Source organism: Manis javanica, chromosome 11 (assembly GCF_040802235.1).
Source record: "Manis javanica isolate MJ-LG chromosome 11, MJ_LKY, whole genome shotgun sequence".
Classification (NCBI taxonomy): Eukaryota; Metazoa; Chordata; class Mammalia; order Pholidota; family Manidae; genus Manis; species Manis javanica.
This window is the reverse complement of record NC_133166.1, coordinates 81,034,200-81,047,701: the sequence shown is the minus strand read 5'-3', so window position 1 is coordinate 81,047,701 and position 13,502 is coordinate 81,034,200. Positions and strand designations below refer to the sequence as shown.

The window sequence follows — 13,502 nt, the reverse complement described above, 5'->3', positions numbered from 1 at the left end:
GCATATGTCATAATCAATCTGGCATTGATAGGCCAGACATAAAAGATTACATCTTGTATGACTACATGTATATGACATTCTACGGAAAGTGGAACTAATCCATGATGGCAGAGAGCAGTCTGGGGCTCAGGGTGGGGAGAAAGGATGGACTGCAATGGGACACGTGAAATTATAGCTTGACTGTGATGGTGGTTACAGGTTGTGTATGTTTATCAAATCTCATTGAACTGTACACTTAAAATGGTATTTTGGCATATGTAAATTATATTTCCATAGAAATAAATGACCTATGGCACTTACGACACACTCCTATATGACATGTAATGGTAACAGAGTATGATAGTCTCAGTCTGGGGACAACCTTAGTGGTATCCATAATCATGATGTGCTTGAGAGTCCAAAATAAAAATATACTGTCTTGAAAATGGGTTTCTGCCCTGGATGAATTCACTATGGATTCAATGAGTCCAAAAAAAAAAAAATGACAGTTTCAGAATGTTCTTTAGGTGACAGGGTTTATACCTAACTTTATTCCCATGGTGGCAGGTCAATCACTAGAATCTCATCCACTCAGAATCCTGTCCACACAGAGCGAGTCCACATGCAGCAAGCCAATCTCTGCCTCTGGGCCTCTCTGTCCCCACAGCCATCTCAGTCTCTGTCTTCGGCGCTGCCACCACTCCAGTCTTGTCTGTGCTCTCCTACAGCCTTGCATCCATACCACCATGTTGCTCCAAGCACTGGGTGGAGCTCTTTATATAGAGTCAATAACGATGTATTGCCCACATGTGTGTAGTGAGCAAGCTGACCAGAGCCAGTGAGAATCCTGGCTACAGGTACATTCACTTTATCTACAAATAGCATTCCCATTTCACAGTTAAGAAAACTGAAAGAGATTGAGAGATTAGGTGATTTGGCCACTACCACACAGGGCATTGTGCTTCATGGGGCATATTCATGTCATGCCCATGTGAAAACATAGTATCTATGTTTACCCAAGTAGGGTCCTTGAGTTCCACCCATTAGAAGAATTAGCATCAGGCTCAAAGTTGGGCTTGGACAAGGCTTTATTGGTACTATGCTTGAGCACAAGGGAGAACAGCACAGAGGAAAGAATCCTCAAGCTGGCTCTCCCAAAAAGAGGTAGGGAAGGGTTTTTAAGAGGTACCACAGCTGCTGCTACTGAAGCCAAGATTATCATCCTACAAATTTAACTCCAGAGCCTAAGTTCCCAAATTCTGATACACTGCCTCAGTCAAATATTAGAGAAAAACAAATGAAAATCTTTACATCCTCAGGCACCAAATATGCAAGACAAGGGATGAATCAAAGATGAATTAAAACTGTTTGGTAAATATGCAGGGCACATACCCAATCAGGTTGATGATGCAAAGTGTTTCAAAACACAATAGGCAGTAAGGACTTCTGATCATTATAAAACATTTAACAGTGCCCGGTCCTTTTTTTAGTCTGTCTCATCTACATTTGCCAAGCTAATATGGAGATTGAAAAATGCATGGTAAATTGTTTGTGAACAAGAGTAGGTTTTATCTTTACATAAATTATTTCGATTGCCACGAGCTAGAGTCAGCAGATTGAGATTGAAGTTGTGTGATTCACCCTCCCAGCTCTTAATGTCATCTACGAAAGGGATGTATTAATATCTGTTTTCTGAATTTATAAAACTATTGTGAAATCAAATAATGAACACCAAAATATTCTATAAACTGCGCAGTAACAAATAACTATTTGATATTTTGTTTATAATCATCCAAACCTATGCAGGGATTGTAAATATATTGTTAATTACCAAAAGTTTTTTTCTTGATCAACTGGAATTTTTAAGTGATTTATGTAATAAAAATACCTTCAAGTATCTTACTATTCATGTATATCATCTATTTTAGGATTTCTTCATTTGGTAAATTAGAATTGTGGGAAATTCACTCTTAGGAAGAGCCAAAAAATAGGCAAACAGAAAATGTAGTTGAGAGTAACATTTCCCTAAGAATCAAGCATGGCAAAATGATGGAAAGCAAGATGAGTTTTCACAAGTATGTAAGAACATCCAAGCAGCAGCAAGTTAGGAGGAAGCAAAAATGGACTAAAATTGACTTTGATGGAGTGTCTTGCCAATGGGTTTCATGCCCAGACAAGTTCACTATGGATTCAGTGTGACCAAAGAAATGACAGCAGATGATCTTGGGGTGAAAGGGTTATACCCAACTTTATTTCCATGGTGGCAGGTCAATCACTAAAATCCTGTCCACTCAGAGTGAGACTGCATGCAGCAAGCCGGTCTCTGCCTCTGGGCCTCCCTGCCCACACAGTCGTCTCAGTCTCTGTCATTGGTACTGCCATCACTCCAGCCTCTGCTCTGATCTCCTGTAGCCTTTCAGCTGTGCCACTGTGTCATCCAGAGCACTGGGCAGACTTTTTATATAGAGTCAATAACAATGTCTTGTCCACATGTGTAGTGAGCTAGCCAACCAGGGCCAGGTGAAAATCCTGGCCATAGGAACCTTCACTTTATCCACATGGAAAAATTACAATTAAGCTTAATTCCTTTGCAACTTTTATTGTTCTCCATGTACAGCTGAAGGGAGCTTAAAACAGAATCAAAATAGCCAATGACACAAGTATAATTTCCAGATTCTCAAAATTATGTAAAGGACCCCAGGATCTCTGCAGCCAAAGATCCAAAAAAATGCCCACGCCCTGTAGAGTACTCTTAAGACTTTCCTCCGATTGTTCAAGCACAACACCCACTCTCCCTGCTCCCCTCACCTGGCTAGCATCCTCATTTGCCTTAAAGTATTTGCAGATCTAAGAATTAGTCTTTTTATCAAGTCTGCCAAAGAGCAACTCATTGTTTAAAGTCAATACCCAAGACCTCGTAGCTGAACCTAGAAAAAAGGTCAAAATCTGACCTCAGTTCTACCAGACCTTCACTTGACGCTTGATCTTACCACCACAACACTATTCCCCGCACAGTCACTCTGCTAAAATGGTCTCTATGCTTCCCTCTATGACCTTCAAAAGCTTCTCCTTTCAAGTAGCTCAAGGAAGTTATTTTCTTGTTTTCTTCCATCCCCAAAGAAACTATTTTAAGAGTATAAATGCTGGCAGGTATGTACTGAGAGAAGGAAAGAGAAAATCCACATAAAAGGCAATAGGCAGGGTCAGGCCCATCTCCTTCTTACACTATTTGTTTTTTAATTGGTAAAAATTGCCAGAAAGCACCTTATTGCTGAAGAAATATGTTCTGAAAAATAAAAATTCAACTGGGAAGACTGAGCTCCAGCTCCAGTGTACAATGCCTCTGATTCCATTAGGGTTTGTTCTACTTATATCCCTATATCCCGCTGCAGGACAGGAATGTGTGTGTGTGTGTGTGTGTGTGTGTGTGTGTGTGTGTGTGTGTCTTTCTCTCTCACACACACACACATGTGCACACACACACACATTGGGAGAGTGCCTTCTGGGCTCTGACATCTGCAAACTGACAGCTCCACCAAGGAGGTCATGACTGCAGCAAAAACACAATTCTGTTTTCTGTGAATGCATGTGCATAGGTTTTGGATGAGCCATTATCATCTCTCCTAATAAAAACTCTTTTTCTTTTTTTCTTCCTTCTCTTTTTAAAACCAATTTTAAGCAGTGGCTTGTTAGAGAAGGATCTGACTGGAGTGTTGGTGTTGACCCTCCCCCTACTGACATAATTTTCTCAAAATCCAAAGGGGCTAGACACTGCAAGGGAATGGGAAGGCTTCCCGTCACCAAGTCTTCCAGGCAGTTAAGGTGGGCTCTGACAAGATCTTTCTGTCCTGCCCAGATGTCTCAATCCAAACTGAATGAGAAAACCAGAGAAGTCTCTTTTAGGGCAGTCATTTAAAGAACTGCCTGACAGTTATGTCTAATCCTGCAATGTTGGCTAAGGGCTCCTTTATTATCTGCCTTTTCCCTCTGTTCCAGAAGCTAGACCCATTTTTGACAGGAGAGACCTGGGGCAACTCCCTGCAGCAGGCCAAACCCTCATTTGTGGGGTACAGCAGGTCAAAAGCAGGCAGGGAAAGAACTTTCTCAAACCATCATTAATAATCTGTACTTCGCATATGGGGCCGTGATTATTTTCATAAAGCTGATTGTCTACAGGCCCCCTACTCTGGAAACCCCTTCCCTGAGCCCTCAGTACCTCACAGTCTATTAGCAGTAAATTCTCTTCCATCCTCTACTTTTCTCCAAAGTTACTAACAGAATCCTGGTTCCCCTCCAAGCACCCTGTTTCTGCCGGAGTAGTCCCGAGTGGTAGCTGTAGTCTCTCTCATGCCCCGAAGTTCCTAGAACAAAAAATAGGGTAGGTATAATCCAGGCTGCTTCTAAACCATTCTCTCTCCCCTTTCCCAAAACTTTCCAGCTTTGAATCTCTCTCATCAGTCTATTATCACCCCTGCTCTCCTTGCTGTAGACATCCACCAACCTCTTGGTCATTCTCCCTCATGTTTCAAAGATTTTACTTCATGACTTATTGCCTGTCTTGTCTATGGGTTTCAGCCCCAGGCAAGTTCACTATGGATTCAGTGTGACCAAAGAAATGACAGCAGAACGTTCTTGGGGTGAAAGGGTTATACCCAACTTTCTCCATGGTGGCAGGTGAACCACTAGAATCCCGCCCACTCAGAGTGAGTCTGCATACAGCAAGTTGGTCTCTGCATCTGGGCCTCTCTAACACACACAGCCGTCTCATTCTTTGTCCTCAGCACTGCCACCACTCCAGCCTCTGCTCTGCTCACCTGCAGCTGTGCCACCAGTGTCACTCAGAGCACTGGGCGGAGCTCTTGATATAGAGTCAGTAGCAACGTATTGCCCACACATGTGTAGTGAGCAAGCCAACCAGGGCCAGGTGAGAATCCTGGCCATAGTAACCTTCACTTTATCCACACTGCCACTCTGTCTAACGTATTTGTCTTAATTCTTATCAGTCTCAAGGCCATGTTGTTCTCCTCCTGTTTGTTCTCCTCCAATGATTTTGTCTTCCAGCCTATCTCAGCCCATTTCCCCGAGGGCAATACCTAGCCCTTGTTATTACCAAATTCTATAACCACCCGTAATCTCAAATTCAAACATCCCACACTCAGACCTCCATCCCCTCCCTCCAGATCACTCTCTGTAGTTCCACCTGCAATAATTCTTCAGCTCCTCTTGGCCCTATCATCAATTAACTAGACCATCTGTTCACTATCACCCCCTTCCCATCCTTGCCTCCCTCATCCTGTTCAAATGCCATGATCTATCATTATAAACCCCCTCTGGGATATACACCCCACCCTCCTGCTTCTCTCACAATTTATCATACTCACTTAGCAAAACCCAGCCCTGGGGAAATCCCAGTCTCCTCCTCTTGCCTGCATCCAAGATGCTGAACGTGGCAAAAAAATACACACCACTGTGCTGACAGGAGCCATTTTAGCTCAATGACACTGAGCCTCAAGTGGACCTAGTAATGCCCCTGCCTTTCCACAGCCCATCCACCCCTTACTCTCCTAGACAACAATTTCATTTTTTCTCCTCCCTCTTCAGAACTCCATGTCTCTTCCCCTGTTCTCATTCTCAAATGAGGAATTGTATCCTATTTCACTAAAAAAATGTAAACAATCAGGAGAGAAATTCCATTACCTCCCATCATCTCAAATACCCTTTATTCTGCTTTCCTCACTTTTTCTATAGCTGGCCCAACCAAACTCCTATCTAAGACACACAGTCCACATATGCATTAGATTGGTCTACTCTCTTCTTCAGTCAGTTTTAGCAATTCTCCCTTCTTTACTGCATCACTACTTTTTCCCTCCCTATTGGGTCATTTCTTTAGCATATAAACATGCTATCTTCCTCCCAGCACAGGATATATCAATTTTTTACCTATCTCAGTTAGTAGAAACTAATTCTTCCAATTGCTTAAACCAAAAAAAAAAAACAGTCATTCCAGACTTCTGTCTTTCTCTCACACCATACATTCAGCCCATCAAGAAATCCCACTGGCTCTACCTTTAAAGTATAACTAGAATCTGGTTGCTTCTCACCATCTCTGCTGTTGCGCCCTGTCTAAGCCACGACCATGTACTCCTAGATGATTCCAATGGCTTCCTATCTGGGCTCCCTGCTTCCATCCTTAATCTCCTACTAACTATGCCCAAGGCAACAGCCAAAGTCATCCTTTGAAACATAAATCCCTCCAGTCATCCCTTTACTCACAAAGCTCTTCACTGGGTTTCCCTTCTTACAGACTGAAAGACCTATGACTGCTGATCCCCCACCCCCATTCTGCTCCCACTCTGCCTTTATCTCCAACTCTCGCCAGCCATCCCTTACTTTGCTACAGTCAACTTCCCAGGTGTCCCTCGAATATACCCAACACATTCCTTCACAGCTACTTTCCACTTGCTCTTCCCTCTGCTTGAAACGCTCTTCCTTTAGGTGGTCATGAGGCTCAGGCTCTCACCTTTATTTTGGTCTGTACTCAAATGTTACTCCCATAGGAATACTTTACCTGCCTGTCCCATTTTGCTCCCTCACACCATTCCTATTCTCCTTCCCCCATTCATTTTTCACCATAGCACTTATCTTCTAAAATCCTATAACTTCTAATTCATTTATCTATTACACACACACACACACACACACACACACACACACACACACATACACACCTGAAAGTAAGTTCCATGAAGGAAGGGATTTTCTCGTTTTGTTCATAATCATACACCCCGTGCCTAGCAGAACATTTGGTGCATAGTAGATGCTTAAATATTTGTTAAATGAATGACTTTAACATCTTAGTAAGTGTTCTATATTATTTGGTGCCTATCCACATGTGCAAGTCTGGTAGCATTATAAGCTTCTGGATGGTCAGAATCATGCTATTGACTTGCCTGACTTCCCAACACAACACGAATCATGACTTCCACAACATGGGTTCCTACATTAAGTATCTTTTGAATTGAACTGCCCTATATTATCATGGTCAGCCAAGGCCTTCCCAAATTCCTGGCCCCCCAGTACCTGAGATAATAAAATGATTGTTGTGGTTTTGAGCCACTCAGTTTTAGAGTCATTTATTACACAACAAAAGCTTATTGAGACACTTTTATAGCAGTGCTTTGGGAAGTTATAAATAATTGCTATCTTATTAAGTTAGCTGTCCCATGCTAAGCTTTCTATCTAGCAATTTAGTTACCAATAAAATGACTTACCCAACTGCATATTTTTATTGAGGAAGTAAACTATTTATGTAACAAACATAATAGATCCCAAAATGCATAATAGCTCAAATACAATAAAAATTTATGTTTTGCTCATGTAATACAGAAAAGTGAACTAGTTAGTGGGGTGGTCTTCCTCATCTTCTTCCATGCAGTCAGTCTAACAGAAGGTCTGTTAACTTCAACATGTGGTTTCCAAAGTCACCCTAGAAATTTTCTCCATTCTAGCCAACCACAAAAGGAAGAGAACATGCAAGAGCACACATGGGAGGATTTTGTGGGTCAGTCCTAGAAATGCATCACGTCCACAACATTCCACTGGTAGAACTCAGTCAGTGGCCACACTCAGCTACACTGGGATGTGTAGTCAATCTAAGTGTCCAGAGAGTAGAGTTACTAAATTTAGAGTTACTAAATAAACAAAACAGAGCCCTGTTTTGCCAATGGGTTTCAGCCCCGGGCAAGTTCTCTATGGATTCAATGTGACCAAAGAAAATGACAGCAAATGTTCTTGGGGTGAAAGGGTTATACCCAACTTTATTTCCAGGTGGCTGGTCAGTCAGTAAAATCCCGTTCACTCAGAACGGGTTTGCACGCAGCAAGCCAGTCTCTGCCTCTGGGCCCCTCTGTCTGCACAGCCGTCCTCCGGGCCTCTCTGCCTGCACAGCTGTCCCACACAGTTGTCCCACACAGCTGTCCTCTGGGCCTCTGTCCTCAGCGGTGCTACCACTCCAGCCTCTGCTCTGCTCTCCTGCATCCTTGCAGCCCTGCCACCATGTCATGCCCAGAGTAGTGGGCGGGGCTCTTTTTATAGAGTAAACAACCATGTAACGCCCACAGGTGTGCAGAGAGCTAGTCAACCACGGCTGGGTGAGAATCCTGGCCACAGGAACTCTCATTTTATCCATAGGTCCCCTGTATTTATCTGCAATCCTATCAGGATGAAGAAGAGAACATTTCTGTGAACAGATGATATCCAAATAGGAGGAATGAGAGCTCACTACATATTCTTAGTATGTCCCAGTCCTATGATAGCATCTGTCTCAGAATGCTCAAGACCAGTCCAATAACTTAAAATCAGAGAGATTGCAGATTATGCTTGAGGACTCACAGAAAAATGTTGAGATCCTCTTATGAAAACACAGAATCAGGAAACTATGGAGTAAGAGAAATGAAGAAATCTTTATTTCTGCTAAAGGTAATGGCCATATCTCTGGAAAGACCCTGTAACTCATCCATAGAAAAACATCATCTAAGCATCTAAAGGAGATTCAGCCAACGACTATTTACTGAATTTATTTCTCTGACAAAATGACTTTATATGTTGCTTACAAGACATACAAGACAGCAGAGAAGACACAACAGATTAAGAAACTCCTCATGACCTTTCACCTATAGACCATCAACTCTGCTTAGCTGTCTTCTCTTGCTACCAAGATAATCATTTTGACATATCTTTATCTCCAGGAAAAACAATTATTCTGACAATTTCCATTCAGGCAGGAACCTCAGCCTAAAGGGGGTCTCCAGCCAGGAAGCTATTAACCAGGTAATTAATTCAGGGAAAGCTGAGTCTGGTTGAAACAGGATGAGATGAGTATTATTATTCTTGAGAATGGGACTGGAATTTTTTTTTTGTATAAAGATTCAGTCTCAGCTCTCAGTTAAAAAGATTTCCTAATGTTCCCAATTTGTGGAAGGAAATAGTTAGGGGTTAAGTATGGGAGGTTGAGTTTTAACAATAAGAGAAAAGTTGAAAATCTTCAGGACCTGATCACAGTCATGACTCCAATACCTGGGCCAATACTGGATCAGTTGAGACCTTGGTGCTATATTATTTAGCTTCTTATCTCTTCTAAACTTAAGAATTCTAGAGAGCTAACCTACTTATCAAAAGAGGTAGCACATAATATGGTTTCTATTTTCATATCATTTTCCACATTTCTCTGTTGTAATGTAGATCTATTTTTGTAGTTACCAAATGAAACTGTGATATGACTATTCTGGGGACACTCAATTTTTTCTGTCTCTAATTGGGTACACATTATCCTATCCATTTACCTCAAGAAGTTGGCATAAGAGAAGGTAATGGCCCTAATAAAGGCAAAATATAATCCAAGCCAAATGTATCGAAATGGATGGTTACATCAGACCCTCACATGTGCATCATTATGAGTTCACCTGTAGATATCGTCTTTGTGTTTCCTCAGGGACCTGCCAACACCTGTAGGAGTTAATCATCAAGCCCCACATTGAAGCCAATGGGAAGTGAAGCACAGAGGAATGTCTTAAAACAGAATACAAGTCAGAAGTCTTGTCATAGTCATAGGTCACTCAGCAACAAAGGTGGGACCGAAACTCATGAGTTTGGTTGCCCCATTTTAAGAGACACACAAGCCTATGAAGTGAGAGATTTGCTATTATAAGACAGATTTTTAAATAAAAATGCAGAGCAAAAAATTCATGTTCCATTAATAGTGTAGTTTTAATAAATAGTGCTCTTGAAAAAGTCATTCATCTATTTCCATATCCACACAATCACCTAGAAGTGTTTATTAGGTTCTATCTGCAAATAGGAGCCTACACTATGTGACTCAAAGAAAGCTAAAAACATCTACATATGTGAATTTACCATCTAAATCATACTACAGATCCACTCAAGGGCAGAAAGGTATAGCTTTAGAATATTTCCATTGAATTAAAATGCAACTGGGAAAGAAAAGACCTTAGTCACCAGGGTAATGCAAGTCAAAACCATAATAAGGTCCCACTGCACATATGCTAGGATGCCTAAAATGTTTTCATGGGCAATAAGTGTTGGTGAAGATACAGAGAAATTAGAACCCTTATACATTGCTGATGGAAATATAAAATGGTGCTGTTGCTGTGGAAACAACAGTTTGGTGGTTCTTCAATAAGTTAAATGTTATAATTAACATATTACCCAGCAAGCAATTTCAGTCTAAGTTACATACCCCCAAAATTGAAAACGGGTATTCAAAAACACCTGGCATACAAATTCCACAGCAGCATTGTTCACAATAGCCAAAAAGTTTAAATAACCCAAATTTTCATTAACTAATAAATGGATAGACAAACTAGTGTAAATCCATACAATGGGATATTGTCCAGCCATAAAAAAGGAATAAATGTTATATGCCATAACATGGATGAATTTCAAAAAACATTATGCTAAGTGTTAAAAGCCTGACATTAAAGGTCACATATTATATGCTTCCATTTATATGAAATTTCCAGAATAGATAAATCCAAAGAGACAAACCCCAGATTGGCAATAAGCAGGGACTAAGCCGAGTGGGGAATAGGAAGTGACTGATTAATGGGCATAGGATGTCCTTCTGAGATGTTTGGAAATGTCTTGGGACTAGATAGTGGTGATGGTTACACAACAGTGTGAGTGTACTAAGTGCCACTGAACTATACACTTTAAAATGGTTAATTCTACGTTATTTGAATTTTACCTCAATAAAAAAATAATAGGAAAAAAATTCAACGGGGACAGTCCACCTGAGCCTATACACACTCTTCTGCAGCCCCTGACTACAGCTGGGCAGTCTTACGTTTTAGTCTGAGGTGCAGCACAGCTGTTCTTTGGGCAGCAGAAGCCTGACTTCTATGTACCTGTGGCCCTGAGCCTGGGGAGAGCAGGTTGACAAAAACATTCTCTGTGGCCCTCAGGCTTCTAAGTAGATGATGTTCTCCTCTTTCTTCTGCAGGGAGCTGATAAGTGCAGGCTGTACTTTCCTTTCACAAACTTTGGCCCGTTTTGAGAGCTCTTACCAGCTACAGACTCATCTCAAAGCCCAAGAAGCCTTGGCACTGCTCCAGTGCTCTGTTCTCTGGGCTGTGGCCCATGAGCTCAGAGTCAATGATTCTGCATTCATAGCAGTGTTTCTGAACAGTCCCGCACCAGTATCATTTCCACTGATATTTGCCCCAAGTTTAGACAATGTTACTTTAATGTTCCCTTTCCTTGCCACATCCTGAGTCCTTGACCACTAACATTTATGAAACAAGTATTTCAGTGCTAACCACTGTTCTTAAGCTTCACAGTAACCTGATAACTATTAAAGGGAGACTATCACTACCCTTAGTCATCTCTTTTGACTGAGCCACAGGAGCAAAGGATAGAAGAAACATTTCTGGATTGCCATAGACTCTTCATAAACTAAGCATCTTCCAGAAAACAGTCATTTTCTGTCTGGAAATTTCTAAGATTGCAATCTATGCACACACTATTCCTATGCAAATCACTTATCTAAAGCATGTGCTAAGTTCCCTCACTATGGCTCCTCTTCTGCATGCAGTGGTTATTTCAAATACCCTTGGAAGAATTCTCAGAGAATTCTGAAGGGATGCACTGTTAGTATATATAGTTTCTTCTCTCACTTAATAAAGTAGTACAAATAGCATTATCTTTTTTCACTGATACATTTAAACATTTCTTGAGGATCTGCAGAATGCCATGCCTGGCACTGGAGATAAAAAGGAGAAGAAACAAAGATATAAGGTCAACAAACTCAAATATTTCATCCTCTATTTGAATAGGTCTATTTCTAAACCTGGAAGGAGAATAACACAACAACCTCAACAGGTCAGTAGGCTGGAATCTCAAGACCCATTTACAACTCCAACTCCCTTATTTGGGCACCTTTTCTCTCCCTACCCTGCTCTAACCATTCCTACTGTACTGCTGCATTTTGCACATGTGGCTACATTACTTTGTGAGGGTGCATGTGTGTGTGTTCACATAGATACCTTCATATCTTTCTATACATTTCATATATAGATACAGGAATACACACACACATTCATGTCTTTCATTCTAACTATATTACAGGCTGCTGAGGAAGTAGTGGCTATGCCTTGTGTCTGCCACCACCTTTTTTAGAGCCCACCCATGTTTGTTCCCATGCTTCCCCTCAGTATCAGCTGTGAGCTGTGGACTTAGTAGGGTCTCAAGAAGGACTGGTGAACCAACTGGGGAGTAAGGGATTCACATGGTCACCGTGCCATTCTTCCTTCCATGAAAAGTAGCAGCTGTTCACCAACTTGATACTCAATATTCACAAAGCTCTTCAGGGCTTTTCAAAACCTCTTCCCTATATTATCTCACTCCACACTCACAACAAAGTAGTAGAGTGGTTTTCCCATTTTACTGATAAACCAAACTGAGAGCCAGAGAGGACACTGCCTTGTCCAGCTAGCAAGCTGTGCTACATTGTCTCCAGATGTTCTGATTGCCCCTAGATGCACTCTCCTCCTTCCATAACTTCCCTTCTCCCCAGGAGGTGATCCCTATGGTCTGCTTCAACAGCTCCCTTACTCTCTGAGTTGCAGTGAGATCTGGCCAGTAGAAGGATCTAAGAAGGGAGGGTGGAAGGAACATGAGGTTGGGTATTTCCCTCCTCTAGCCCTTTCCTGTAGGTTGACTATAATTCAACTGTAACCATTAAATGATGGCCACGGCCCCTCTCAGGTGACCTTGTCCACACTTCTACTCCCTACCACTTAGGTGACCAGCCCCTTGCTTCTTCAGCCCAGAAATGGGTCCCCACACATGCTTTTCAGGGAGACTTGCCCCATCCCTTGTTTCCTGAACCTTGCCCACACCTTTGTAAGTAGATTTTCTATTAAGTTGCCCAGTATGAATGTGCCATATGTATTGCTGGATTCTGAGTGATACATATGTTAGTCCAGTTCACACCTTCTGACTTGCTCAACCCTTTGGGCTCCCAATCTAAACACCGAATTGGAGGAAAGAGAGTTATCGTACCACACTGGGCAGCCTACTTCCTGTTACACATCAGGACCTTCCAAAAATACAAAATCTCCCAAGTTAAGCCTGCTTCCTCTGCTGGGGAGGTCTGGAGCACAAGAGTCTGTACCTGCAGGCAGCTGTAGCTTGCTCTCAGTAAACAAGTCAGCTCCAGCTGCTGGGAAATTAGTGGAAGCAAGACTATGACTCATCAGAGAAGCTGCAGTCAGTTGACCCCCCTGTGACTCAGACAAATTTTGTTGCCAACAAGGTGCTGAGCTGAAAAAAAGCTGAATAAACCAATATTCTCCTTCACACAGGTTCCTGGCAATCAACAGTTAAAAAGCACTAGAAATACTAGTCTATTTGGTCCTATCCTCAGATATTCTTTCCTATCAGTCCTCCAGTGTCCCTCTGTCAACCCACCTCTTTCTACCCCACCCACAAAAAGGCATATTGCTGAA

General features: G+C 41.9%; 1 protein-coding gene across 1 annotated transcript in view; it reads right to left on the bottom strand.

Annotated features, from left to right (window-relative positions):
* Positions 1-2,559: 2,559 nt before the first annotated feature.
* METTL13 (methyltransferase 13, eEF1A N-terminus and K55) overlaps positions 2,560-13,502 on the bottom strand; it is a 63,614-nt gene continuing 52,671 nt past the window's right edge. Inside the window, exon 9 of the mRNA XM_037013641.2 lies at positions 2,560-4,340. Coding sequence (XP_036869536.2) covers positions 4,207-4,340 — 134 coding nt within the window. The 3' untranslated portion in view covers positions 2,560-4,206. The remainder of the gene's footprint in view (positions 4,341-13,502) is intronic.